General features: G+C 37.8%; 1 protein-coding gene across 6 annotated transcripts in view; it reads left to right on the forward strand.

Moving 5' to 3' along the window:
• The window catches only part of NLGN1 (neuroligin 1), a gene marked incomplete at its 5' end in the record, with an annotated part of 299,543 nt that overhangs the window by 107,898 nt on the left and 164,548 nt on the right, over positions 1-27,097 (forward strand). For all 6 annotated transcript variants that reach the window (XM_083868559.1, XM_083868556.1, XM_083868557.1 and 3 more), the window contains one exon: positions 2,115-2,267. In XM_083868559.1, coding sequence (XP_083724685.1) covers positions 2,115-2,267 — 153 coding nt within the window. The remainder of the gene's footprint in view (positions 1-2,114; positions 2,268-27,097) is intronic.

Raw genomic sequence — 27,097 nt, forward strand, 5'->3', positions numbered from 1 at the left:
ATGAATATGTGCTTCCTTTCTCAGATAAAGAACAGCCATTCTTTTCTAAATATTCCAATATTTTCCAGATATACAGGCCAGTGCTACCAACATTTCATTGCTGTTCACAGTTGGTGCTCTGTAATTCTATGTAATTTTAATTAAAGAGGAATTCTGAGACAGTCTCCCCCTGTGTTACCATCAAGCATACAATTAACTGTGTACAATTTCTGCTGGGAACAGTCACACAGTGATTTCAGATTAATAATTTATTATCGCTTCCATATTTGTATCAAAAAAAAAAAAAAAAAAGGCAGCATAGACTAAGAACAAAACATCTACTAAAAACAGTATATGAATTTGGAGAGACTTTTTCTTCAGTGTAGATTTTAAACCTGAGAAGCTCATCACTCCATCCTATGGACAGTGAAGATAAATAATCTCTGTAGCTTTACACTCTGAAAGTTGCATGTTGGAAAGCCCTCACTAAAGGCTCAATCAAGGAGAGCAATACAAGCAATTTCATGCACAACCTTTCATTATCTTTTTGGTCTTGAATAAGTGATTGTTCTACTACTTCCACTATTGAAGATCCAATTTCTGATCTTGACTGTCCTGGCATTTTCTTCAAATCAGAATCAATACCAAAATAATAGTTGCAGTTGGCTTTTTATAAACAGAAACATCTGTGCTGATGTTTTTCAGTGAATTCCAAAAGCAGGATTTTAATGTAACTGCCCCCACCTACTCCTCACATCCCTTCAGAAACAATTCCAGCAGCTCTGCAGAGAGCTCCCTTGAAAGCTTCTTAACTAAGATCCTTCCAAATCAAAGGAATAAACAATACATCTGAGGTTCCTTCAAACCCTGAAGAAAGCAATCAGAGAAGTCACTTGAATACTGTGATAATGACAAAAAAAAGTGGGTTTGAATCAGAATATTCAGAGCAGTTCCTCACTGGGAAATTTTCCTATGCTCTCTTGCTTTCGTCTTTCCGGATTTTGAGGGGCTATTATGCCATGTTATGATTTGGGTGGTGGAAGAGACCCAGGCACCCAGTAAATCAGAACAAAATGCAGTTCAATCAGATGTAAGAGTTTAAATTAACACTTAAGCTAATTTATTTCCTGTCCAACAGAAAACCCCCAACTTTTAAAAACATATCAGCCCATACTAACTGTTTTGAATTGGTACTCAGGAACAACTCTCCTTAAGAGGAGTAGCACTGTTCATATATGCAAAATTTTATTCTGAGTAAATGCACCAGTTTGCAAATAGGACTGTTTGAGGGTGGAGGGATACCTAAATCAAAACTCAAAACAGTGTGACAATATCTAATTTTGCTGTCGGGGAGAATGGCAGAGCTTCTAACGTTTTAAAACTGTTCCCTGCCTTTGATGTCACTTTTGAGAATCTCGCAATTGTTTTGAATACAGGGTGGAGATTTTTCAGTGTTGTTCCAGGCAGTTATTTTTTGCCAATATTCAGTTTTTTTCACGATTTAGGAAACTAAAGAAGTACCCATGCGCTTTAACCTTCAGGCTACCCAAGTTAGCAATGATCTTAATCCAAGGTCTAAGTGCTAAACAACTCTCAAGTACTTTTTGAACTCAAACTTCAGACCCATCCAAAGACAGCTGTTTGTACACCCCTTTTACAAATTAGTGGGCTGGAAGAAATCAACACTTTTATGTACAAGCAGGAATCTTGTTCATCTTTATATGTTAGAAATCCCTTAAGTAAGTGAACAGAGGGTTGCACTGAGCTTTTAGAAGTGTTCAGCCAAAATGAGCTCACTCTAATGTTAGTAGACATTAAATAGAAGACACCCCAATCCAGCAGGGTCAGAACCAGAGCAATGCCTCACCCCATTTGAACAAATGTGTTACCATTTTCAGTTCCTTTCTGCTTTTCAGAGTGCTTCAAAACCAGGAATTTTAGTTACAACCAAGCCACAAAGAAACATTTGTGCCCACCTGCCCTTTTCCTTATCTAAAAGATGTTGCTTGAGAAACACTTGGATAAAAAAAAATAACCTCACTAAAAAAAAGAAAAAAATTTAAAAAAATTAAAATATTGCATGTATCTTCTTTGGTGCTTTCTTGAGATAAAATGTGTCTTAATATTTTTTCCAGACATTCGGGACAGTGGGGGACCTAAGCCTGTGATGGTGTATATTCACGGAGGGTCCTACATGGAAGGCACTGGAAATTTATATGATGGCAGTGTTCTAGCAAGTTATGGGAATGTGATAGTCATCACAGTCAACTATCGCCTTGGGGTACTTGGTAAGAAGCTTTCAGCTTTCCACTAATCCCTGCTATCTGCAATGCAATTCATATTATGTGTGAGAATGTACTTTAAAAAGGCAAAAAAAAAAAAAAAAAAAAAGGGCAGAAGAGAGACAACAAGTATTTTTAAATTTTCTCTGTCAAATATAAAGGTTTGTATTCTGGGGATGAGATATAAAGATATTGCAGGTATTTTCTGGAAGAGCCTGCTGTCATGCTGCATGAAACAGGTATTCCTATTGCTCAGATGTCCAGGCAGAAGAGTTTATTGTTTTGTGGGTTTCTTTTTGTTTTGTTATGTTTGTTTTGTTTTTGTGAATAACACTGAAATGTCTTTAATTCATAGACAGGTAATTTTTTATTATTTATTTTTTTTTTTAATTAAGGTATAGAGGGTAGGGTTTGCTATTGGAATGAAAGAGATTAACTTTTAAGTACCATGATTTTTTCATGTTTTGAAGAAGTGAAGGACGTGATGGAAACGTCTTTTTACCTGTTTGTTTTGAGCTTCATTGTGGTTTTGAGAAGTGGAATGGGTGTCATTCAAGTACCTCCAGTATTTCTTTTCCAGATAATGAATTAGAAAATGAAAAAGTTACCTTTGACTGTTTCAAATACATTCAATAGAATGTGCTGGTGCTGTTGGTTGAGTTGTGTGGTCTCCCTCTGGTACCTTGTATTTATGGAAAGAACAATTACTCTGCTCTTTTCTCAGAGTAGTCACATGCATGATAAAGTCCAGCAGCTCTTGAGACGATACGATTGTTAGGGGGTTTTTTCTGCATATTTTACCCAAATATTGCATGGTAAGACTCCTGACAGGAGGAGCTGGGTCCTGGGGTGTGATGGAGATCAGAACAGTCACTTCAGAGTACTTAGATAAGTGCAAGGTTTACTCTGCAACATCTGAAATGGTGTGATAGGCCAAGGGTCATTCACAGAAGAGAATTTATTCTAAAGACCAGTCAGTTTTATTTTCAAATGTCTGCTGCTCTGCCTTAGTTTTAGGTTGTTGGTTTTTGCTTGTCATTGCTCTGCTCTTATTGCTTTGAATTTGGTCAGCACAAAGTGGATTAGCTCCTCTTTGCTCATCTGGGTAACTGACTTCCAAGAGTTTCATTTTTGTTAAAAATTTGGCATCCTAATCTCAGGAGTGGGAATGGATTTTGGCTTTAGATCTTGAAATTCAGTCTGCTGTGATTGTGTTTTACAAATGACTGAATAATTTCCAGAGAGATCATAACTGTTATTGTCTGGATTTATTTCCTTGCTACTGGAGGTTTCATTTGTGATGTTACACTTTAAGTAAGGAAGTTCTGGTATTTTGGCTGGTTTTTCTTCCTCCTGTTTTCCAATTATGTGATGACTTCAAGTCCTGAACACATATTAGTACAGCAATTAATCATTTGTTACCTTTCTAATCAACATTTCAGTTTGACACCAGTGCCTGTCTTTGATGTCTCAAAAAAAATTTCTGTATTATGTGCCAGTATAAAAGAAAGTATCTATTATCTGAAAAGGCTGTTTATTTTTGTATATTATTTAGTCTGATTCCTAAGCCATTAGTAATTGCAGTGTTTAAAAGGGCTGGTTGCTTGAAAGATGAAAAATTAATACACCTTTGTCGATGATAATGGTTTTTCCACTTGTAAATTAACACTGATCCCTGAGGTAACCCACAGCTAACATCGCACTGAGCTTAGGAGGATTTCATTTTTGTCCATGTCTTTGTGATTCTTTGGGCTTTGTGGTCTTTAATGAGCTTCAAGGGTCAAAGAGCTGATTTTATTTAAAGTGGGACCTATTGCAGTAAAAGCTCTAAAGTTCACAGCAGAATCCAGCGATGGGTACGAATACTTGGTACTACTTTCTGCAAATCCTGTGAAAGGTTTGCAGGGTTTTCTAAGTAAAACTAATGCTGTTTATGTAGAAATCATACACATCTATTGTATTTCATGCAATGCCTATCTGCCATGTATCCAATAAATAATGATGATGTATGATTAAATAGGTAGTGGAGAAACAGAGCAACAATCAGAAAAGAAAGTTTGAGCAGTTTAAATATTTCCTGCCTTCCCTTGTTTTCTAATCTACAGATACCCTTGGAGTAGGACTGTGCATAATCATAGTAGATATCAGCTTTTAACTTTGATATTTTGAAACTCTTGTTCCTCCTTGTTCCAGCAGAATGTTTTTTGCAGTCACATTAAGATATGGATTTACAAAAGCACAGGGAACAAATTCTCAGCTCCTCTTACCTGATCATGTCCCTCAAGGTGAGAGATGCAGCCTCACTGGCTGTGGGATACTCGGATATCACTTCAGCACTGTGTGAAACGCCTGGCTTTACAGGCAGTAGGAAAATTTTAGGAATTATTATCACATGAGAAGACGTAGGGATGAAATAAGGTCTGTCTTCTCCCTTTTGTGTGACCTTTATTGGTCCGGTTTCTAGAATCAGACTTTTGTGGATATTTGTCTTTATAAAGAAGATTTCTATGAGTCGTCTGCCGTCGTTTCACCAAGATGTTGACTTCTCTTAAATAAATAAACTGGTAAATCATTATCATTCAATGAATGCTTAGAGTTTAAATAGTAACATTTTCTTTCAGACCAATCATGATGGGACTGGAGATGGGTTTTTATTTTAGGTTCCTCACAGTACTACTGTTATGTCCACAGTAGACAGCTTTTGATGCAATTCAGATTATTTTCCTGTTTATCCTGAGTCGAAAGATCCTTTGTTTTATGGACTAATCTCCTTCAGGAGCTGCGTTTTTTGGAAATGCAAGATTTACTTCTGAATAAAAAGTTGGAAAATGCTTAAATGTGAAATCCATTTGGTAAAGAGAAAACAATAATAAAAATTAAAGAATGATGGAGCAAGTGGATCAAAAATAAAAATTGAAACAAAAACAAAAAACTAAAATACATTAACCAAACAACCCAACAAAAACCCAAAGCCCTGGTGAGTTCCATGGCCCAATTTTGTCTTTGAAACAAGTCTGAGAATGCAAGTCTGTTAGAAACTGTCCTTAGATAAAGATGACGGAAAAGAGAACTGTTTGCCCTGGGAAATTGGGGAGAACTGAATAAGAAGCCATTGGAAACACACTATGTCTTCTTTAGATTCTTTCTGAATGCAAGTCTTGTGCAAGCAATTTCACCAAGAAGGAATACTGCAGAAGCACTCTAATAGCCTTGAAGGATAGTGCAGATATATTTTTATGGCTTCTTTTTGAGGAAGGACAGATATGAAGACAAGTTTGGATTTTAAACTCGGCGGATAGGAGATGTCAAATGTTTACTCAATATATATCCACCTGGTAAAATGCAGGAGCATTTTATTTAATTTTCATTAAGAAAATGGAAAAGATTTATAAAAGGAGTCTATTCAACATCCAGAAAAGATCATGATGGACAGATTTAATACTGCCAGTGCTGTTTTCTGTGTTCTTTCTTATGAAAGGTTTATTTAGAGAAGGAGAATGCTTTGGGTCACCATTGGCTACTCCTGCTTTCAATTTCAATAGTGGAGAGAAAGGAAAGAGCTGGTTTATGCTAACTGGGAATTTGTTTCTTCATTTTTTTAATTTATACTCTTTGCTCTTCATTATCTTTAAGCCACAGGACTTTAATAGAAATTTAATAGAAAAAAAAGCATTTGCATTGAATTTTACAAACTGAAGAGGGGGAAGGAATAATGACTTAGAGAAATCTCTAGTTTGAGCACTGCTTCAAATTTCACATTTCTTCCTCATTAAGAGGCAGCGGTTGTCCCTACAGAAACAGTAAATTGTCATTCCAAGGGTCTGGGTCAAAGGTGGTAATAAATAAAAAGGGAAAATGATCTCTATTTTGTTCTTTCTGCTAGGCATTCTGATAATGTCTGCCTTGGGAAGGCAAACATCCTGAACTTTTAGGCCAAAATTCCTGTCAAAATGGAAGCAAACCCCTGAGTGAGATTGTCCTCATTATGGCTTCTTTATTTGTATGAAATTTTCCCTTTTGAGGAGGGTATAGGAGCCATTACTGTCATTTAGTCCTGCATTTATACAGGCACTCTCTAGTTGGAGAATATTGTCTGGGATTACTGAATAGAAAACACTTATCCAGGTGTTCCACCAATTTTTTTTTTTCCAATTGGTACTTTTAATGCTGCAAGTAAAGTCACTGCAGCAGACTGAAAGCTCTGATAACATTACTCAGTACATTATTTCCCAAATAACTGCACTGAAATCAATGGGGCTCTTCAGTGCAGGGCATCCCCTGGTGACAGAGCCTGGTTGGCCATAATTTGAGGTGATGTGATGAAGAATGAGGGCACTGGAAAGGTATTTGCTCCTCTTGCACAGAGCTGCTTCTGAGAAGAGCTGTTCTTAGAAGTCTGTTGTGTTTTCCAGCCCAAAATTCCATTTTTCAGTAGTGCGTTGTGTGAGCCAGCTGTGCTGGGCTGCACCATTCATGCCAAGTAAAACACACATCAGTGACAGAAAACAAACCGAAACAAAAAATACTGCCACAAAAACCATTTCTTAACTTTTTCAGTGACTGTTGGAGCTTGATGGATAATTTTGTGAGAGAGGATGAGTCTTATTATGCCATAAACTGTTTTGCTGCTGTATGTCTGGATACTTTAGGGAAATACCTCAGGTTTGAACAGGCATTTGCTGTTCAATCTCTCACTGGCCAAAGAGGTACAGGAAATACAAGGACACAGCCCTGCTGTAAGTGTTGGGCAACCTGTGCCAAGCCCAGAATTTGTGCCCTTATCCATCCTGCTCCCAGCCAGGAGCTGCACATTCCCAACAGGCCAGAGAAAATAAAGCACAACCTTTCCTTTATGATGAGCAAGTTTATGTGCATGAGTACTGTGACAGTTCCAGGATGTAGCCTGGTGAGCCTTTCCATGGGATGAAGAATTATCAGTTGACCATTTGCAGGGCACAGAGATGAGAATATATTATAATAAAAGCTACTTCAGAGGAACTGCCTATTTCAGAAGTTTAATTCCATTGAGATTGGCTAGAAGGCACTGTCTTGCTTTGTTTGAATACTTTCTCTTTTTAAATAGAATAACATACCATAATTTTTTTCCCCTTGCTTTCAAACTGAATCTGCTGTCTTCACTGTTATTCTGATTTGTCAAATTTGTTGAATTCTTTTACGTTATTTTTGGTAATGATTTACTTTGTATTGTCTCCATCACATAGTTTGGATGGTTTATTTTTACTGCCTTGCTCTTCTCTGTATTTTTACAGCATAGTAATATTCCTGAAAATATTAAAAAGAGGATTAAAACTATGCTTCAAAACAAGGTATAAAATTTAGATATAACACTTCCAAAAATTGCTTCATGTGGGATTAAAAAGCTTTGGTCAACTTTAGAAAGATATTGTGATGAACTAGTGTTTTGTTTCACTTAAGTATTTTTGCAAATACAGCCTATTTTGTTCTTATTTCCCCAGCCTGGAGAGTTGTCTCTCCTGAAAAGAAGCCTTTTCACTCCAGTAAAAGTGAGCATCTCATGGCACAGTGGCTATTCAGTGAGAGTAACAGTGCAATAAGAAGGTTTATGTTAGTTAGCTATCAAAGGGTATCAAAAATGTACAAAGACTCTTTTTCCTCCATTGCTTAGACTGTGGGGTTTTCTTTTATAGTTCACAATTTAATATCCAGTAAAAGTGGGAAAATGTTTGATCATTAGCTTTGGTGACAAGCACATCCATTATCTTTTTATGAAACCTTAAAGGTACTGTCAGGAGATGCCATTTTATTCCAGCCTTGCTGCACCTCTAAAGGGTCTCTGATGAGCCTTTCTTCTATTATCCATTTCCTAAGGTGTTTGAGTAAAAGTGATAGATGAGCAGAAGATTATATATTATTGCCTAATTAAAAGTACATTACGTTGAAAGTAAAGATGGAAAATTAGTAGCAAAACACATCAAAATGTGCAGCCAAAAATCATTTAAGTTGTCTGAAGTGGAAGGACATGCAAGGAATGTTAATCTATAAATACTTTTAGGGACCCCTGGCAGTCTCATAACAGTTTTTCTTCAGATAGAAATGAAATTTTAATATTTTAGGATTAAACAGTAGAGAAGGTGTCCAGAAGGCCTGATCTGATCCCACCTTAGCCTGGGGCATCACAGAGCCTTGGTATGAAGCCCTCCAAATGAATTTGATTCCAGATAAATAGAAGCAGTTAAGATAGAGAGAGTTCTGCAGTTATCTATTCCCCCTGGTGCTGTACTTCACAAGGGCTGATTTACACATCCTTAGAATTCTAAAAATGTACCAGACAATCCTTATTTAATGTAGCAGGTAACCTGGGGGCAGCCCAGCTCGCAGGAGGCACAAGCTCTGCTCATCCAGATTTGCAGTGTCCTAATTTCAGAGGTCCATTAACAGAATTAGCATTCAAATCTCAGACCTGCTGTAATTAATGATATTTTAGTGGTGGTTTTTTTTGTGACAGCCAAAGGGAGGTGGGGGTATGCTGTGTGGAGCAGAGAAAGGAGGATTTCCACACTTGGGTCTGTACCACCAAAATGACAAAATGGATGTGAGGTAAACAATGGGTTATTGACTAGAGATCTTTAAAGGGTCAACTGCAAAGCACAGCAGACGAGATATTTGTGAAATGGGAACCCTGAATAAATAGTGCACTCTTAAAATGAACCATTTCTTTTCTATTTGTGCTTTTCCTAGCACAGCCAATTGACATTATCTACCTGCTTGGATAGATGCATACACACACCAGCTTCTCTATTTTTTAGGGCACAAAGGCATAATTTTATTTGCCATTGAATAGGTTTCTATCTTGGTACAGGTACATTTTAAATAACATGTTTATTCTGATGTTTTTCACTAGGCTTCTTTTTTGGTAAACACAAAAATAACAAATAACAAACTTTAAAACTATTCATTTTGGCATAAGAGCAGTTTGTGTCATTTCTGTCAAGAAAAATTACTTTCTGGCAAGATAAATTCCCTTCATCAATATTTAATCATATAATAAAAGTATCCCAGTTTTTCTAAATAGCAGATTTATCTTTGAGAGCAGAATAAACTTCAGCATGATAATATTTGCAAAATAGGAAGGAAAAAGAGCTCACTGAAGCCAAGTTATAAATACCTTACTGCCTCAGAAATAAAATAAAAAATCAAATTCTTTGACCCTATTATCCTACATGATATTTGTAATTTTTATCACCTAGCTATGTGTAGCTACCTTCATATCTGACCAAATTACTTTTGCACCATCACTGATCCCCATGCAAAACCTTTAATCTACTGTTTTCTTAATGTTTCAGCTGGACAATAGTACCTGTATTTTACACTGTGCACTATCCTAAGCCTTTGATTTTCTTGAGATGGGATATGAGACTTCTTGGGGAGCCAGATTTGGCCCCATCCTTAGGAGCAAACAGAATTTAGGCTGCTCTGCCTCTGCCAGGATGCCAAACTTCCCAGGAAAGGATCTCTCTGACTGTAAACCAAGAGGTGGAGATAAATTGGGATTTTTGTGCAATTTGTATCTCACTGCAGAGCATTCCCACACAGAAATAATCCTCTGAGTTCCCAATATTCTGTTTTTCAGCCCAAGCAGGAGGACATTAAGGATACTCTGCAGCTCAGCAGCTAAGTCAGGTCTGGGCCCAGCCTTGGTGGGTTGGGATCTCTGCACTCCTGAGTTTTATGCAGCTGTAATTCATGGCCAGAAAAAAAAAAAAAAAAAAAAAAAAAAAAAAGTGAATGAAAATTCTTTCAACATTTATGATGGAAGTAGCAGGACAAGTAGATAGAATATTTCTGAATTCCCAGTTGAGGGCATTTAATTACATATATTAAAATAGTTTTCTGAAGCTTAAATTAAGCACTTCTGTGTACTGTGGGCTTTGGAAGTAATAGATATCTTGACAGGGATTTCCATTGCAAATATTGCTCTCATTTTTCACACATTTCAAATGCATAAAATTCCTCTTGGGTGTTTTTTTTTGTTTTGTTTTGTTTTTTTTTTTTTTTTTTTTTTTTTTTTTTTTTTTGTGTGTGTGTGTGTGTGTGTGCAAATTAGTTTACATATATGGGTACTGGCTCATATATTATTCTGATACCTCCTTGATGTAGTACCTCATGATATTTTTGAGTCAGTTGAACAAGATCTGTATTTTAAGGTTGTAGCAGCACTTTTTAATGGTTCAAAAGAGTAATGTGAACAATAGATCTAGAGGTACAAAATTCTCTTGGCAGCAGTACTGGCAAGAGAGAGTCCTAAATTTTTTCTTCTATTTAATGTGTCATCCATGTGTAAATGCCTGCCTCAGCCAACCTAGAAAATACTACAGTAAAAATGTTGCAATTTGCATTACCTACTAATGGAGAATATATAGAGGACTGCATTGTTTGATACACTGATTTCTTATATCCCCAGAAATAATGGCAAATAAATATTATTTTGGCAAAAACAGCATTTGAATACATTATTGCATGAAAAACTGCTACGTGAAAGGCCAGAGGAAATGTTGTATATTGGTTAACAACCCTTGTTAAGCAAAGTATGAAAATTGCCTTGCAGCAAATATAAATACTAGATACTAATGCATTTGTTAAAGTATTTTGAATATATCTTGTGTTGTGTATGTAGCAACCTAAAAATATCTTTAAGAAAAGAAAGATCACTTATACACTTTAATTAAGAATTTGAAATATATCCTCCAGGTTTCAGGGGGTTTATTGCTGGAGAAATAAATCTTACTGGCATTTTTCATTGTTCTGCAATAATTTTTCACTATTTTTTCAAGATCCTAATGAAACAATGAGAGAGAGTTGAGGAGTCTCTGTATGAGAAACTCACCACACATTCAAGAATTTTATTGATTTAAAAAACAATTTTTGCTGTATTTTTTTTGTCAGCTCTTGGATGTTTGTTTTTATGAAATCTCCCTTACTCATTATAATTTGTTCATTTTCTCAAGGCTTTCCACCAGGATTCTTGTTGAGGGATCTTGCATTGCCATAGGTACCCTGACAAATTTCTTTGCTATTTCTTTTACTGTTGAAGGATGAATTGTTTGGTACAGAAGGACAAAATATTAAAAGAAAGGAGGCAGAGGACCTTACAGCTCCAAAGAATTTCAAAAAGATTAGGCAAACACATCCCTAAGCTGTTTTCCTTACTTAGGTTCCAATGTCCCATGAGTTTGGTGAGCACTTATTGGTGTCATCTCACTGATTCCAACAGGACACACATGGGGAAATTAATTTCTTCCCAAAATGCTTGTTCCCATCTCTCCGTGTTGCTGTACTTTACTGCACATTAATTGATTTGCTTCTCTGACTGAAATCCTCCTTCCAGCTCCAGGTGAATGCTGTGTCTCACTGGAGATGGGTTTGCATTTCATCTGTGAGGTTTTGCTGGAGCAGTGACACCGTGGGATGTCCTTCCCTGGGCCCCCTGTGTGCTCTGGGGCCAAAGGCCATGTGCTTTCAGCTTCCCATCAACCATATTAATGACCCTGTAAAATGCACTCCTGAGCACCCTGGGGATGTTATAATTACTCACTTCATTATTACTTGCCTCTTGAAAAATGTTCTCTAAATATTTTCCTTTTGCCATTATACAGTTCTTAACAAGGCTGGCTAAATTATGGTGGACTGAAAGGGAAGTGTTCACATTAAAAGGAATATTAACTTTCTTTCCAGCATTTTTTTTTCTGATCATTTACCTTTCCTATGGGGAAAGACTGAGAGAATTTGGTTTGTTCAGCCTTCAGCTCTGAAGCCTTCAGAGTGACCTAATTTTGGCCTCCCAGCACCTGAAGGAGCTACAAAAATGGAGAGGGAATTTTTACAAGGGCCTGGAATGAGAAAACGAGGGGGAATGGCTTCAAACTGAGAGTAGGTTTATATCAGAAAGAAAAATCTCCTCTATGAGGATGGTGAGGCCCTGGCACGGGTTGCCCAGAGAAGCTGTTGCTGGCCCATCCCTGGAAATGTCCATGGACAGGTTGGATGGGGTTTGGAGCAACCTGGGACAGTGGAAGGTTTCCCTGCTCATGGCAGGGGATGTAACTTAATGATATTTAATGTTCATTCTAGCCCAAACCATTCTGTGATTCTATTCAGTTTTTCCCTTTTGATACTTCATGGGCTTGCACATCCTGTGTGTTCAAATCTCAAAGCCCCTTTCACTGTTGGGTTTCTCCTGTTGTTGTACCTGAGAGCTGTTTGGATGCACATTGTTTGGATTTTGATTATCATTAGGTTCTTGAATTACTATTAAAGATAACTTAGAATGGAAATGTACTCACTATTTCATTTATTTTCTTTCTGATAACAAAGAAATCACTTGACAGCTCTCTTGCTTGCACAGAGCTGTTCTAATGTGGGTTCCCTCCAGCTGAAGATGTGCTTTAAAAATGTTATTGAGAAATACAAGATATTACCTGCATTTCCCAGCAACCATAAAATTCAACATCTGTGGTAGTGCCTGAATTTCATCTTTGCTGTTTTTCTAGGTAGATGCTGTAGAAGTAGTAATCACAATTTCAAATTTAAGGTTCCATTCTCAAATGGCTTTAAAACAATGCACACATTTCTTTTCCTTTCCCCCTCATCAGCTCATAACGTTGCTTTTTTATCTTTTGAAAGTTCTATAGAGTTGTTGGCTGGTTTCTTTCTATAAATATTTCATAAGTAGTGTTTTGATCTCTGGTTCAAATTCAGTCATGGCAGCAGATGTTCTCGTTGATAGGTTTCTTTTGAAAGTGCTGTGTACAAACAAATTTACAAACAGGAGTGTATTCAGTAGGTGTAGTGGAACTCATAATATTGGAAAAGTATTATGAAGAATAAATTCTCAGTTTTAACATTTTTCTTTTCCTTGAGATGTGCAAAATATGAACCAAAAATATCATTGCTCGGCTATAGTGTATCAAAGACGCAGCTGAGGGTTAGAAAAAGTCTGGTTTATCTTAAAAACATTGAAAAGAACCCTTGTCTTGCAGACAACGTTGTCTTGCAACCAGATCCAGTTCCAGGCTATCATAGAACAGGTCCTCTTGCAAGGTGGAAGTAAGCAGCTGTCATTAGGAACCATCAGCTTTGCTGGAACCTGACCTATTTTTACCAGGACCAAGCACAAACAGGAACTACTATGTTTGTACCAACGAGGTTTTGCATCTGTAGGAGAACAGCCTGGTGCAGTGTCTCTGAAGGAGGTGCAGGTTTGGATTCTGCTGCCTTGGGCACCAAAGAAAACTGGCTCCATGTTTGTTTCTCTCTCTTACTCCTGTTTTTGTAAGCACCTCTGTGGCCCACCACTCCTGAAGTCTTGCAGCATTCCAGAAAGACTCTGAACAAATTCTGGATATTGCATTCAGAGCATGTGAGCCTTGCTCTGCTTTTATATGATTCTCTTACAACACTCCAACAAAATAACTCTGAAAAATGAGCCCAAGAGGGTTTATTTCCCATCAATGACTGAATGCTGGCATTTGGATGATGGAAATAGATATGTTCCTTTGTGTGACTGTACAGATGAGAGCTTTTGTCATGAAATTGTGATTTTCATTTACATGAGCTCTCAGTTTTCTGCTGCTAAAACTTTTTAGTCCTTTAAAAGCTTCCCCCATCACATTCTCTGTAGTTTCTCAGTGTTTCCTCCCAGGAGACCTCTATGATTTAGATAAAGATAATCAATCTCACTGAAAGAAACAAAATTGCTTGTGATGATCAATGTGTGCTAACAGTTAAAGCTGTTAAAGTCATCCTGCAAAGTTGCAGAACCCAGCAGAAACATATTCAGAGCCTGGTTCTTAACTTCTCCCTGCCAAGCAAACAATATTTTAAAAGGCAAAGGAAATTAAAACAAGCATGGGAAGGGGTGGGGCTTTCACTGGCTTCAATTTGAACTTATAATGAGAAAGATTTAAATAAACAAACTCAGATTCTTGGTGGCATCCAGCAAAAGGACGAGAGGCAGTGGGCACCAAGTATAGAGGAAAGTTCAAAAATAAAAACCTTGTTTATTCTGAGTGTGATCAGATGCTGAATCACGTTGCCCAGAGAGGCTGGAGAGTCTCCAGTGCATGGAGATATTCAAACCCTGCCTGGACACAGACCTGAGTGACCTGGTTTATTTGACCCTGGTCCAGCAGGAGAGGTGGTGAACTGAGGTCTCCACAGCTCCCAGCTACCCTAAGGCTGGGATTCTGTGATCTTAAGGCAGAGCAGTGAGTCCTGAGCAGTGTGAGGGAGCAGATGAATTATTCTCTAGACATCTTCATCTTTTAACACCTGATTATCTTTGTAAACCTTCTCTCTGCATAGTCTGGGCTCGCCTGAAAATGAATTAGCCCATTATAGTTGTCTTAGGCAAAAAAAGAGCTTTTCTGCAAAGCAATAACCACTCTACTCCTTTTTTTTGACACCAGTAGATGTATCATCTACTCACATGTGCTGAGATTTCAGCCTGTGGCTCATGGGCACAGCAGGGATTACTTATTCTACCATCCCAATGGAGAAACCTGGCTCTGTTTTGACAGCCTGGCAGTGAGAGATAATGATCAGTCTCCTGAAAACTTAACCAGGCTTATGTCCAGAGCAGAAGTGCAGAAACTTTTTCACACCTAAGCCTTTCCAGGCCTTTTGGTAAACCCTGCCCTTACTGCTGCATTACCCAGGAAGTGAGCAGGGGGTGGAGGTGGATAAGAATCAAATGGTCACAGGTTGGATCGTGCAAAGTCTTATTGATGTTCCAGCTTTCTCTGCTGGAATTTGGGTTTTTGAGAATGGAGCTCCTGATTTTAAGGAATCCTAAAGATTGCCTGCAAGTTATAAAACAGAGGAAGAATACATTTTCTCTCCCTTCTTTGACTTTTTTCCCTCTTAGGAAAGGATCCAGTGTAAGTTGGATGTTGGCTTGCTGTAGTTTGGTGCCGTTTTAGGCTCAGCCCCAACCAACGGCATCCTGGGTTTTTTTCTTTGTTTTTGTCATGCCAGGGTGTTTCTTCTGTGCTGTCACTCATCTCACTGTTTCTTTTCCAGACAATTTGGCAATTCCTGAGGACGTATTTTCTCACATCTCTTGATGCATATTGAAAAATCACATGTTGATAAAGACTAATTTCTTAAGAAAGATTTGCCTGGGCTACAGATGAATGCATCGCTTAGGGTACATTAGTGAAATTCTAAAACCTTACTTTTTGGAAGCTGATCATACACTAAAAGCAGCAAAAAGGAAAAAAAAAATTAAATTGCCAATTACAGCTAATAGCTTGCTGCAGTTGACATGAATAAAGCAGATTGAAGGTGCTTTTAAAAGCAGCTTCTCAGTAGTGAAATGTTTTGGATTGAAGCAGTTGCAAAAAGGAGGTTAAATGTCCTGTGCTTAACAACTTGCAGAACCCAGAAGTCTGTTTTAGAGACATCTTTGAGGATTTCTCTGTAACAATACAACTGATAAATAAGTTTCTTCCCTCTTGAGAGTATTTACATATTTCTGATAATATTTGCTGCATCTCCTTTAAAAAATCCTCTCCCCAAAAATTTTAGTTTTAAAAGACTACCAAAAAATATAACCCAATGCTAGTGACAAACCTTATTATTTCATAAAATCTTTTCAATATTATCCACTCTTTAAACAGCAGCATTTGCAAGGTGAATCAAACAAGTTGAAGTACTTTTTTCTGAAAGCTGAAAATGTATTTTGTATATTAAGTCACTCATTTTTCAGAAGGAATATTATAGTAGTTTTAAAGATGGAAGAGTTTTAAGAAGAGCAAAGAGCTCGTTATACTATGATAAGTAAAGAAGTAAAGATGACTCACCAAAACAGGGCTTTCTGAACATTTTTTATATATGTATTTCTCAGCACTGTGTAAAGCACAGATGAAAGGTTAAGAGAGTAATAAACAAAGCTGGAATGTGATTTTGATGGGTAAGCTGCACTTTGATCTTCAGACTATAAAACACAGCTACCTGGGTCAGAACTAACACTCAGCAGGACAAACAATCACTTGTTCGCTGCGCTATAAAATTCACAATTCCTTTTTCCATGCCATGCTAGCAAACATTCTGTGCCCCTAAAGGATGGAGAGGGAGAATGTAGAAGTTTCAGCAATTTGTGTAATTTAAAGCAACTTTAAACATGTGCTGAAGTTTTCCCTAAAGTTCTCTGATCTCTAACAAATAGCACCATAGGAATGGATTTGCAGCAAGTACTGAGCAACTCTAAAGATGTTGAGAATACTAAAAATATATGAAATTGTTTAAAGCCAGGAATGAAACTGTAGGTTATGCTTGAAAAAGAACAAAATCAGTGCTGCCTTTATTTCAGTTAGACAAGATTGCATTTCCTGCTGCACCAAACTGTTCTGCCTTATGATTCCACAGAAACATTGAATATCCTGAGTTGAAAGGTACCCTCAAGGATCCTGGTCCTGCTCAGGACAGTCCCAATTTCCATTTCCCCCTCCTCATTCATTCCCTCAGAAAGATGTCTACTTCTTTTTAAGCGCCTTGGTTTCAGTGGTATTTTCCAAGCACAATTAGCTGTACTCTCAAGTCTGAAGCTGTGCCATTCCCATCCCTGGGACTGTCCCAAAAGTCCAGCTGTGGCACTTGGGGATGTGGCTGAGTGGTGAACTTGGCAGGGATGTGTTAATGGTTGGGCCTGATGATCCTGGAGGTCTTTTCCAACCTTAAATATTCTGTGATTTGCACGTAGCTCCAGTCTCACATCAGCCTGAAGAAGAGGACAGTGTGAGATATAAGAAAGGCTGTCTAAGGAGCATGAGAGACACAAAGAGTACAGGAGGAAATCTAGACCATTTAAAAAAAACCATAGGTTTGATCTTTCCTTTCTTTTGGTGTGCCTGGTCTTTGTTGCTAAAATAGTTCTTGTGGGTTTATAACCTCTGTGATTTCTGTTGGTCCTGATTAACTATAAATACAAGTGGCTCTGCTGATTGCAGTTAGGTTGCTTACATGGATAAAATTAACATGGAATAAATTTTTATCCAGTTTGACTCTTGGAAAATATAGCAAAGAAAATAGTGAAGGTTTACTCTTAAGGAAACTGGAAAAATAAATGTTTTTCACTTGGAATCTCAGTGGAGGAAAAAGTGTGATTTCCATTTGACCAATATTTGGCTGATGTATCAATTGTAAAATAAATATTAGTAATTCTAAGGACACTTATTGTTCTTGATCATCTTAATAAAGCCATTTTTGGATTTTACTGGATCACAATATAGTATAAATTATCTGTTTTTAAAAAAAACAAAGCCCAACTATTGAAAACAACTTTTTTTTTCCCAATGAAAAGTACCCCCATACTGACCTTTTTATGTACGAGACAGTCATACTATTTTTACATACTGTGAGTAGGGTTATCACAAATGCATAGATTGTGCTTAAAACTGTGACCATATCTTTTAATTATGTCCCTGATTCCAGCAAATTTCAGGCAATAAAAACCCCATTAATTTTAATTGTGTTGGATCAAGCCTCGTATTTATAATGTGATGTAATTGTCCACTGCATTCCTGACATCTGGCAATAAAATTCTTGATCATAAAGCACTAGATTATATTTATTGGTGCAGGATTAGCCATCAGGCAATGGTCAGTCAGGAACAAAAAGCTATTCAGAGAATTCCTCAATCAGTGATTAGGAAATATAGCCAGAATATACATTTATTTTTATTTGTTTAAAAGTTACATTGCTCTTGTCACAATGATATCAACATAAAGTAGATACAGTTTTAGATAGTAGATAAAGTTTTTCTGTTCCTGACAGAACAACCCCATTTCAATCTGTTACAGGTTGAAGGATATGAGTATTTATTCCTTTATTTTTTTTTTCTCTCTCCAGAATTTTCCACCACTGAAAATCTGGCTAGCAGGAAAGAACTGATATGCCATAAGTTTGAGGTGGTGTGTTGCATCACAATGCTAAGATATGCCTTTCTGGCTTGATTTATCTGGTAAAAAATAGATTTTTAGTGTCCTTTACAATTATTTTCAAGCAGAAGAGATAATACTGGGACTACCCAGATTGCTAAAACTACTCTGGATTACACAAATGCCAATGCAAGCTATTTATCTCTTTGTTAATTATAGCTAATTAATTAATTAATGACTTTCTCTTTGATTCATTACAGAGAGATTGATGGAGATTATGACTCCTAGACATCCAACACTGTAGCTCTGTACAGTCCAAATATTTGGTTTCTGGGATGTAACAGGGGAGATTAAGATAATTTATCTCATCCCACACTTCTGATCTCGATGGCATTTGGTTTGTCCCTCAGCCAGGGAAGAGTGGCCTGGCTGCTGCCTGGGCACAGTGGAGTGGAGCCCAGGAGGGGAATTATTGCTCACTTCTCTTGTTTTACACCAAAGAGCAGGTGGTGGTGGCGATTTCCCTTCCCTTGACCCTCCAGCCAGTACAAGGCACTTTGCACCAGTGAGTGGATAACACTCCAAGCTGTTGTAGCACCACACACCCCCAGAGACTCCACTCCAGGGCTTCTTGTCAAAGAGCTCTGCTCAGTTGTGTGACATGCAGGGAAGTTAATAAAGGACCTCTGTGTGTAGCCCTGGTTTCATGACTGAGATGTTTTGGTTTTCTGAAATTCTTTTCCCAGGGAATTTTCTGTAAATGAAATAAGTGTTGTTGTAAACTGTATCTTTGTTTTTTATTCCTTTTCCTAGGAGGGACTTCTTCTTGATGTCCCTCTGGTCTGACCAATGTGAGTGAAGAGGTTTTGCCTTTTTGTCACCAATCAGATTGGTCTTTGTAAAATAGTTTATAAGGGAGACACATCCCAAAAATAAAGGAGTCATTTTCAGCCTTCTGAAGTTCAGAGTCTGTGTCGTTGTGGTGTAAAACTGTGTCATCTGTGGATCTGAAAGCCAGAATTTACTGCATCTTTATACCTAAAGTGGTAATAGAGGAGAAACCAAAAATCTGGCATTGTGATCCATTTGATTTTAGGAAGTTTAATCTCTTGTTCTTCCCATTAAAAAAACCCCAAATCAAATATCACTGCTAGTCATGTATTCGCCCCCCTTCCACTGAATAACCCATCAAAGTCTATGAAAAGTAAATAATGATGGTTGAAAAAAGTAACTTGATAACTTATTTAAGAAATGTAACCTGTTGTAAGTTTTTATAGGAGTAACCTTTTTCTGTTACTTCTCTCCAGACTCTAAACTTACATCTGATTTGTATTAACAGAAAATGAGAAAAGCAAATTTGCAATTGAACAGTTTTTCCAGGGAGCCCTGTTGCTGTCCAGCTTTTGGTAATATTTTCAGAAACTGACTATGCCAGTATTTCTAATTTTGTTTTAGAGAATAATTAAATTGTAGTGCATAAGGCTGTCTAAAATTTCATCAATAAAGTAAGTGGCCAAAGTGATATGTGTCATTGCATGAGCAATGGAGCAGAGGAAATAGAACAGTAATATTCAAATTATTCTTTAATTTAGCTTGGATTCATTGCTGTTTCTGAGCTATGTGGTTCCTAGAGACAAACAGAGGGAGATGAATGTACACACAACACTGAATGGCAGATGTGGCTTGATGTCACTGGTTTTGCTTTGAAACTGTGGTGTTTCTTTCAATGCCTCTTTTTTTCCCTCTCATCTCAGCCGTTTTTAGCTCCCCTTTTTGATTATAGGAGAAGATCTGTATCTGAGAAGAAAGGTTCTTCCACCCCCATCAGTATCAGTTCAGTAAATCTAGGTGTCATCTGCCTAACAGCATAATGAGCAGTAATAACTCATAATGACCATAATGAGCACTAACAGCTGAACATGTCAAATATACTGGAAAAAAAGAATAGTTCCCTATGGGACTCCAGCCTCCTCAAAGTGGAGGTACAAAGTGCTCCTGCAGATAGCTGTGAACTACTGAACTGCAGTGCAACTACAGGCTGTTCCAAAAAATCATTTCTACAGGGAGACAGCTTTTGTTGACATTTTTTTGACATTATATTCATGATGAAGGTAGATTTCTCAGAGGATTTTTGAAACAAAACAGCTGTTCAAGTTTCTAACCAAATCTGAAGGACAGGTTCTTTCCATCAGGGCAAGGCCAGAGTGCAGATCTCACAGTGGGCACAGGGCAGGGCACTGGTTTGGTGAAGGTGGGACCAAATTTTGTGAGAGCAGCTGGGGCATTTAAGGTAAAATGAGACTCAATATATTACTGGTTAACTCTTTATTTATAAAAACCTGAGCACGTTTTGGGAGTAACTGCAGTCAGGTAGGCTGTCTGCCATTCCCACAAGTGCTCACAGCTACAGATACCTCAAATTAATTTACTTGGTTTGTCTTACACAGAAGTTTGTTGATTTTGCAATTCTCATATTTTAGCCCTCTGGGAGTATTCTGACATTTTGTATGAGGAGTTTTTTTTGTTGGACTTTTGGTTTGTTTGGGGGTTTCTTGCTTGATTTTGCTGATGCACCACAGGAAAACATTTCTATATTTACCTGGAAAATTAAACTGTTACAGATATCATCGTGCTTCCCTTGATACTGGCTGGTGCTCTATGCAGGAAATAGTAACAGTAGCACCACTTTCTTATAAAATGAGCTTTTAAACCTTTTTTAAAATTCAGCTATATTTTAATCCATTCTATTCTAATCTTCATGTGTGAAAATTTATATATGAGGCTGTGAAAATAAAATGAAGCACCCAAGTTTCAATCCCATGATAAACAGTGAGAGAAACTGTAGGAAACAATGGGATGTGTCATCAAGAAAAATCTTCAAGCAGATTTTGGGCATCAAAGATGCTGCTGAAATAAGGCTGTTGCCTAAAATTGATGCAATGTTCTTTAGCTGAAGTACTCATCAAGTTTTTAAGTGCATGCATATTTTTCCCAGTCAGTGGTCCAGTTTGTTTCACCTCAGCTAATTGCAGTCGTGTGGATACGTTTGCCACATCAGAGCCTGAGTGTTTAACACCATCAATATTTATCAAACAACAAGGAAACATAAAGAAATAAAATAAATTAAAAAAAAAAAAGTTGCTTTATTAATCAGCAAGAAAAGCGAGCCCAAATGTCACAATGTCCTAAACAGGCAGTGTGATGTGATACTAAATACAGTCAGTTAAATACACCATGAGCACAGCAGGTTTGGAAAATATGTTTCATGAAACCTGTGTAGGTGGAGACTTTTTCAAGGAATGTCAGTCTATTGTTTCTGTAATGGGAAAAATTATGGCTGATCTCAATACCTTTTTGATTATTTTTTTTTTTAGCTGGTATGTGAAAGAAGAAATCAGAAACTTCTCTGAATGCTAAGAGAGAAAGTTCTCTAAATACTGAGAATTCTTTGCTATAGAATAATCACTGTATGTGCAATGTTATACTCAATTAGATCAGTCATAGTAGGAGTCCTGTAAGGAACACAGCATGACTCCTCTGTGCTGACCACAAAAAATGTCTCTGTACTTGAATAGAGGGTTTTACATGTTCCTCTATGTGCACACACTCATGTTACAGTTATTATGTAGCAATGCTTGGTATGTATATGATGTGTCACATCATTGTATGAAACAAATTTAATCTTCACGATTTCCTTGTAAAATATCTATGGGGCTTCCATCCCAGGTGAGATACAAAAAAGAGACTTTCCAAACGTCCAGCCCTGAGTCCATGAGAAGCAAAAAGGGCAGTCACAGAATGACAGAAGGTTTGGGTAAAGAGGATCTTAAATATCATTTAGTTCCAACTCCCCTGTCATGGGCATGAACACCTCCCACTATCCCAGGTTACTCAGAGCCCCATCCAAGCTGATTTTGATCATTTCCAGGGATGGGAATCAACAGCTTCTTTGGGCAACCTGTGCCAGTGCCTCACCACCCTCACAGGAATTAATTTCTTCCTAAAATCCAATCTAAACCTGCTCTCCTCCAGCTTAAGGCCCCTTGTCCTGTCACTCCCTGCCCAAAGCCCCTCTCCATCTCTCTTGCAGCCCCTCTGGAGGGGCTCCAAGGTCTCACTGGAGCCTTCTCTTCTCCAGGCTGAACAAACCAAACTCAACCTGAGTTCAGAGCTGAGGTGTTCCAGCCCTGGAATCCCCCCAATGACCTCCCCTGGATTCCTTCCAACAGGTCAATCCCAGTTAATGACCAAACCCCCTGAAAACACTGGCCCAAAAAAACCATCTGCCAGGCTGAGCAGCATCCCACTGACAGCCCAGATATCTCTTTTGCTGCTTCTGCAAATCCCTCAGTCCATGAGAAGATAAAACATGATTTTTCAGGAAATGGGGACTATTAAAGAAAAAAAATATTTTTAGTCTTTCAGTCACTCAGAGAGAGATGTCTTTTAGAATTGTATTTAATTTGTAATTAAACATATTGTTTTGAAAAGAAGTATAGGTTCATCTATAACATAAATAAGGTACTTTAAGTGAAAAAAAAAATCTATGTTTAGAGGATCTAAATGTTTGGTATGAATTTTTTTTTTTACCTCTTCACAAGTAGCCATCTGCTTCAGAGCAGTTTTTCACACACTCTTGATTCTGACCAGGAGGGGATTTCTTATAATAATGTCCTACTTCTGAAGCATACATGGACTAGGAATGTATAAAAGTGAAAAGGGTTTTAAGGGATTAGTAAAAAATGGATGAAGTGGATTCCTAGCTGCAACCAAGTTTTGCTTTGTGCCTTTAAATGATTACTTGAAATGTAAAAAATCTATCCTATAGTAGCCAGTGACCAGCCTCTGAAATGTCAGTTCTTTACATGTCATTGCCAATGGACAAGTGTCAGTAGGAAAGAAATCCCCAGCAGTCTGAGTTTTTTGATTTTTGCCTAGAATTCTTAAGTTAGTAATGCCCAGCTCAGACTTCTCTTCATCTCTAGGTCATAATTGGAATATATAGATCTGAAATATAAAATATTATTTTTACACCTTCTGCCTGTTGCAAACCAGATCTAAACCATATAAATTTATATCCACAACAGAGGTGGTTGGAACAAGATGAGCTTTAGGTCCCTGTCAACCCAGGCCATTCAATGATGAATCATAAATTTCTGCAGACATTACCACAGAAAGTATTCTTTGCCTATCTGCCCACATGCAAATAGTGGCTCCTTCTGCCTTTAAAATGTATTAACTGGGAAATTTGTGTAAACCAAGAAAAGCTGCTAAGGAGAGCTCTTGAAGTTACCAAAGGGAGCAGTACAAAGGCAGTGGGACACTGCAGGTATAACCCATCTTTTGGGAAGGAGCACCAGGATTAATGAGCTTGTGAGGATGCAAGTTAAAGTTCAGAGACTTAGTAAAATTCTTCTTTTGTTCTTTCTTTCTTTCTCCTCTTCACTGTACCACTTTGTGAATTATGTACTCGTCCTGTGATTTTAGTTTAGACATATAATTCTCTGGTAATTTCTTATTTTCCTGTAACAGGTCTGGCTCTTTTCCCCAGGAACTTAAGGGAGAAACAAGACTTCCAATTGTTATTAGATTGTCCTGGCAACACCAAATCTAATGGTATCAATTGGCCTATGAAGCACCATGAAAAAGTCTAGAAAATCCTTTCTTGCTTACCTAAATGGAAAACTTCCAATTCTGGGTTAGATTTTGCTTTTAAACAGAAAGGAAATCAAATAATACAAAATAAAATGCTGAATGGAGTCAGCTGCAGAGCAGAATGCTCTTTAATGCAGGTGATGCAGAAATCAAATGGAAACCAGGATGAATCAGGCCTTAAAAATAAGTATGAGCAGCAGAATAATAGGAAAGCAAAGCTGGTACACAATTAGCCATGCTAAAATATTATCCTTGGTCCTATCAACTTTCCCAGATACTATCTGACTTCCTTTCCTTTTATTTTTATTCACCTTTCTGAGGCAAAAAAAAAAAAAAAAAAAAAAAAAAAAAAAAAAAAAAAAAAAAAAATTAGGAATTCTGTTAAAGACAGATTTTAAAAGTTCTGCTGACCCTGTTCGTTGTGAGGTAAAAACCATTATTTTTGTTTGAGAGTTGTTTATACAAACTGGGAGGATTTGGGGTGAAAGAGTGTTGGGTTTGGGTTTGTGCTTGTTTTGCGTTGGTTTTGCCTCTGGCTTTTCTTGTGTCCCATAGCAGTGCTCATCTATGCAGGCTAAAAGGATAACTTTCCTTCTGACTCATAAAAATCCTTGAGTAAATTACTCTTTTTAGGTTTTATGATGCGCAGAATATACCAAGTGGCTATATTTTTTTTCCTTGGGATTTTTTGGGGAATTTTACTTGTTTGTTTGTTTGCTTGCAGTGTTTTTGGGGTTTTTGTTCTTTTGTGGGTTTTGTTTGGTTTTTTTCCCCCTGTTTTCCTTTGTTGCTGTTGGTTGGTTTTTTTCTTGAGGGGAAATTTTTAATAGATGGGTCTTTTCACTTCTCTTCTTCATTTGTTCCTCTTTGATGTTCTTTTTTAGCAATTTGTGTAAGAACAGCATCTGAAGAATGGTAGGAAGAATATTAATGCCATTCCTTGGTTATAATTAAGAAAGAAGTAGGAATATATTTCCTTGTTTATGTCATTTATAACAGCTTGGCTGATTTTCTGGTGTACTGCTGACTGATTTCCTTTGGGGATATGAACTCTGCACATGCCCCTAGTCAGACTCCAAACATCTTTTTGGAGTTTTTGACTCTATCTCACCACTCACCCTCTCTCTTGAGCCATATGAAGGGTCTCCAGCAGCTAAACCTTGACTGAAGTGTTCTTACCACTGAAATATAATTGTGCATGAACAGTGGGTTGCTACCACCCACTGCGACTCACATGGCTGAGCTGACAAGAATAAAATTTTCTGGCAACAGGCATCTGCCAATTTGTATCCTGACACTGTGAGTGCTGGTCACTGGAGTCACCTGGAAAAGCCTGGCAGCTGATGGGAGGGCAGACCTCAGACCCCCTGACATTTCTGAGAGTTCAAAAAGAGACAAGTCTGCTTGAGTCATGGCCTCGATGAGAAGGGCTCCCCTTTTTGTAGAGCAGAGTCTTCAAGAGAGACTGAGCTGCAAAGTGTTGTGTTTGGGAGAGCTGCTGTATTCCTGCACCCTTGGCACACATCTAACCTCTTGACAATTGTGTCTCCTGTTTTATGCTGAACTAGCCACATCTTGTGCTTTTTGTTTCCCTCCCAGATTTGCTTTCTGAGCGAGGACACTCATTTTCCTGGGAGGAGATGTGGGTGCAGCTGTGTGGCAGTTTCTGTTAGAGGGGCAGAGCCTGTCCCAGCCCTTCTCCTGTCCCAGCCCTTCTCATGTCCCAGCCCTGCTCCTGTCCCAGCCCTTCCCTGCACACCATCCCATCCCCATCCCTGGGCTCTCCCTGCTGCTGCCTGCTGGCTCAGGAGCCATGGCAACCCTCACAATTCCCTCACAGTTTGCTTCTTGCACATTTCCCTTTGTAGGTATCTGCTCAGACCTGGAGAAGTGTTCCAGCCCACCCCACTTATGGATGCTCCCTGGGCTGGCTCTTCGTGGGGTTTCTCTGCCTTTCACAGAGGCCAGGCAATCCTTAGATAACTGTTGAGGGAATCAATGCAGCTCCTATTTTCCATCACAATGAAATGGAAATTTATTACCTTACCCCCATTGTTGTTTCTCTAAAAATCACTGCAATAACAGAGATTAATTCACTGGTTTGAAGAATCCCAAGAGAAAAAGAAACCTTTTTCAACAGTCCTTTGTGGCCTTGAAAAGATGAGCCTTCATAAGCAGTTGCAGGGACCTGCCTTGGAACTTTGCCCCAGCAGGACTGAGCTGGTACAAATGCTTCACACCCCAACTGCTTATCCATTTTCTCCTTGTTTTTCCTCTAATAAAAAGGTCAAAACTTTCATGTCCAGACCTGTCAAATTAAATGACCTGATCTTAAGCCTCTTGACCATCTAATTGTTCATTCACCCCCCTCTTCTAGTCTGATAATATGTTCCCATACCCAGTTTTTATTCTTTTGAGAGATCTAGCTCTGTTTTACCCGAAGGATTTACTAAAATTTTCTCATGGCTTTTTCAAGATGTTGCACAGCTCTTCTTCCTTTTTCTGATCAGGAAATTTTACTGCACTTACTGTCTCAAATTACTGCATGGTATGAAAGGCCTAAAGCAAAAATGGACTTTAATAGTTATAGATATATATATATAGCTAGGAAATATCACAGAAATTGTGCTAAAAAATCAAAAAGGTATTATTCACTTTCTTAAAGCATATTAAGATCATGGAAATTTATTTTCCCCCTATAGATTAGTACTGCTCCCTCACAAACTCCCAAAAATCAAACCCTAGATGCTCAATCATGGCTGGTGAATAGCTCAATCTAAGCAGCTTTTTTTTTCTTTTCCTCAAAAAGAATATACTGTGCCAAAATTACGTCTAAAAGGCATAATTTCTGAAGGAAATGTGATGTAACTAGCACTTGAGAATACGGTTAAAATTAAATATAAATTTGCATGAAGATGACTTCTAAACAAGGTCATTTTATTATTTTCTATATATATGTCTTTAATATAAAAATATGGATTACAAGAACATACCAGATTTTGAGGAACTTTTGAGTAGCCAAGTCCACTTTCCTTTTTTTCCATCTACTCATCATGAAACATCTCCAATAAAGAGTCTTGAATACAAGAATAGAATACAGTTTAAAAAAAAATCTCTGTAATTTTTTTTTTCATTTCCTTCAGAATGATTTCCAAGAATGAGAGAGGAACACAATCTTCACTTTGGAGGCAATAAATGGTTCTATATCAAACACAAAAGGAAGAACTTTCTTTGTAATGCAGGAGAAGGAACAAGAGTTGGTTT

Source organism: Zosterops lateralis (assembly GCF_965231275.1).
Source record: "Zosterops lateralis genome assembly, chromosome: 10".
Classification (NCBI taxonomy): Eukaryota; Metazoa; Chordata; class Aves; order Passeriformes; family Zosteropidae; genus Zosterops; species Zosterops lateralis.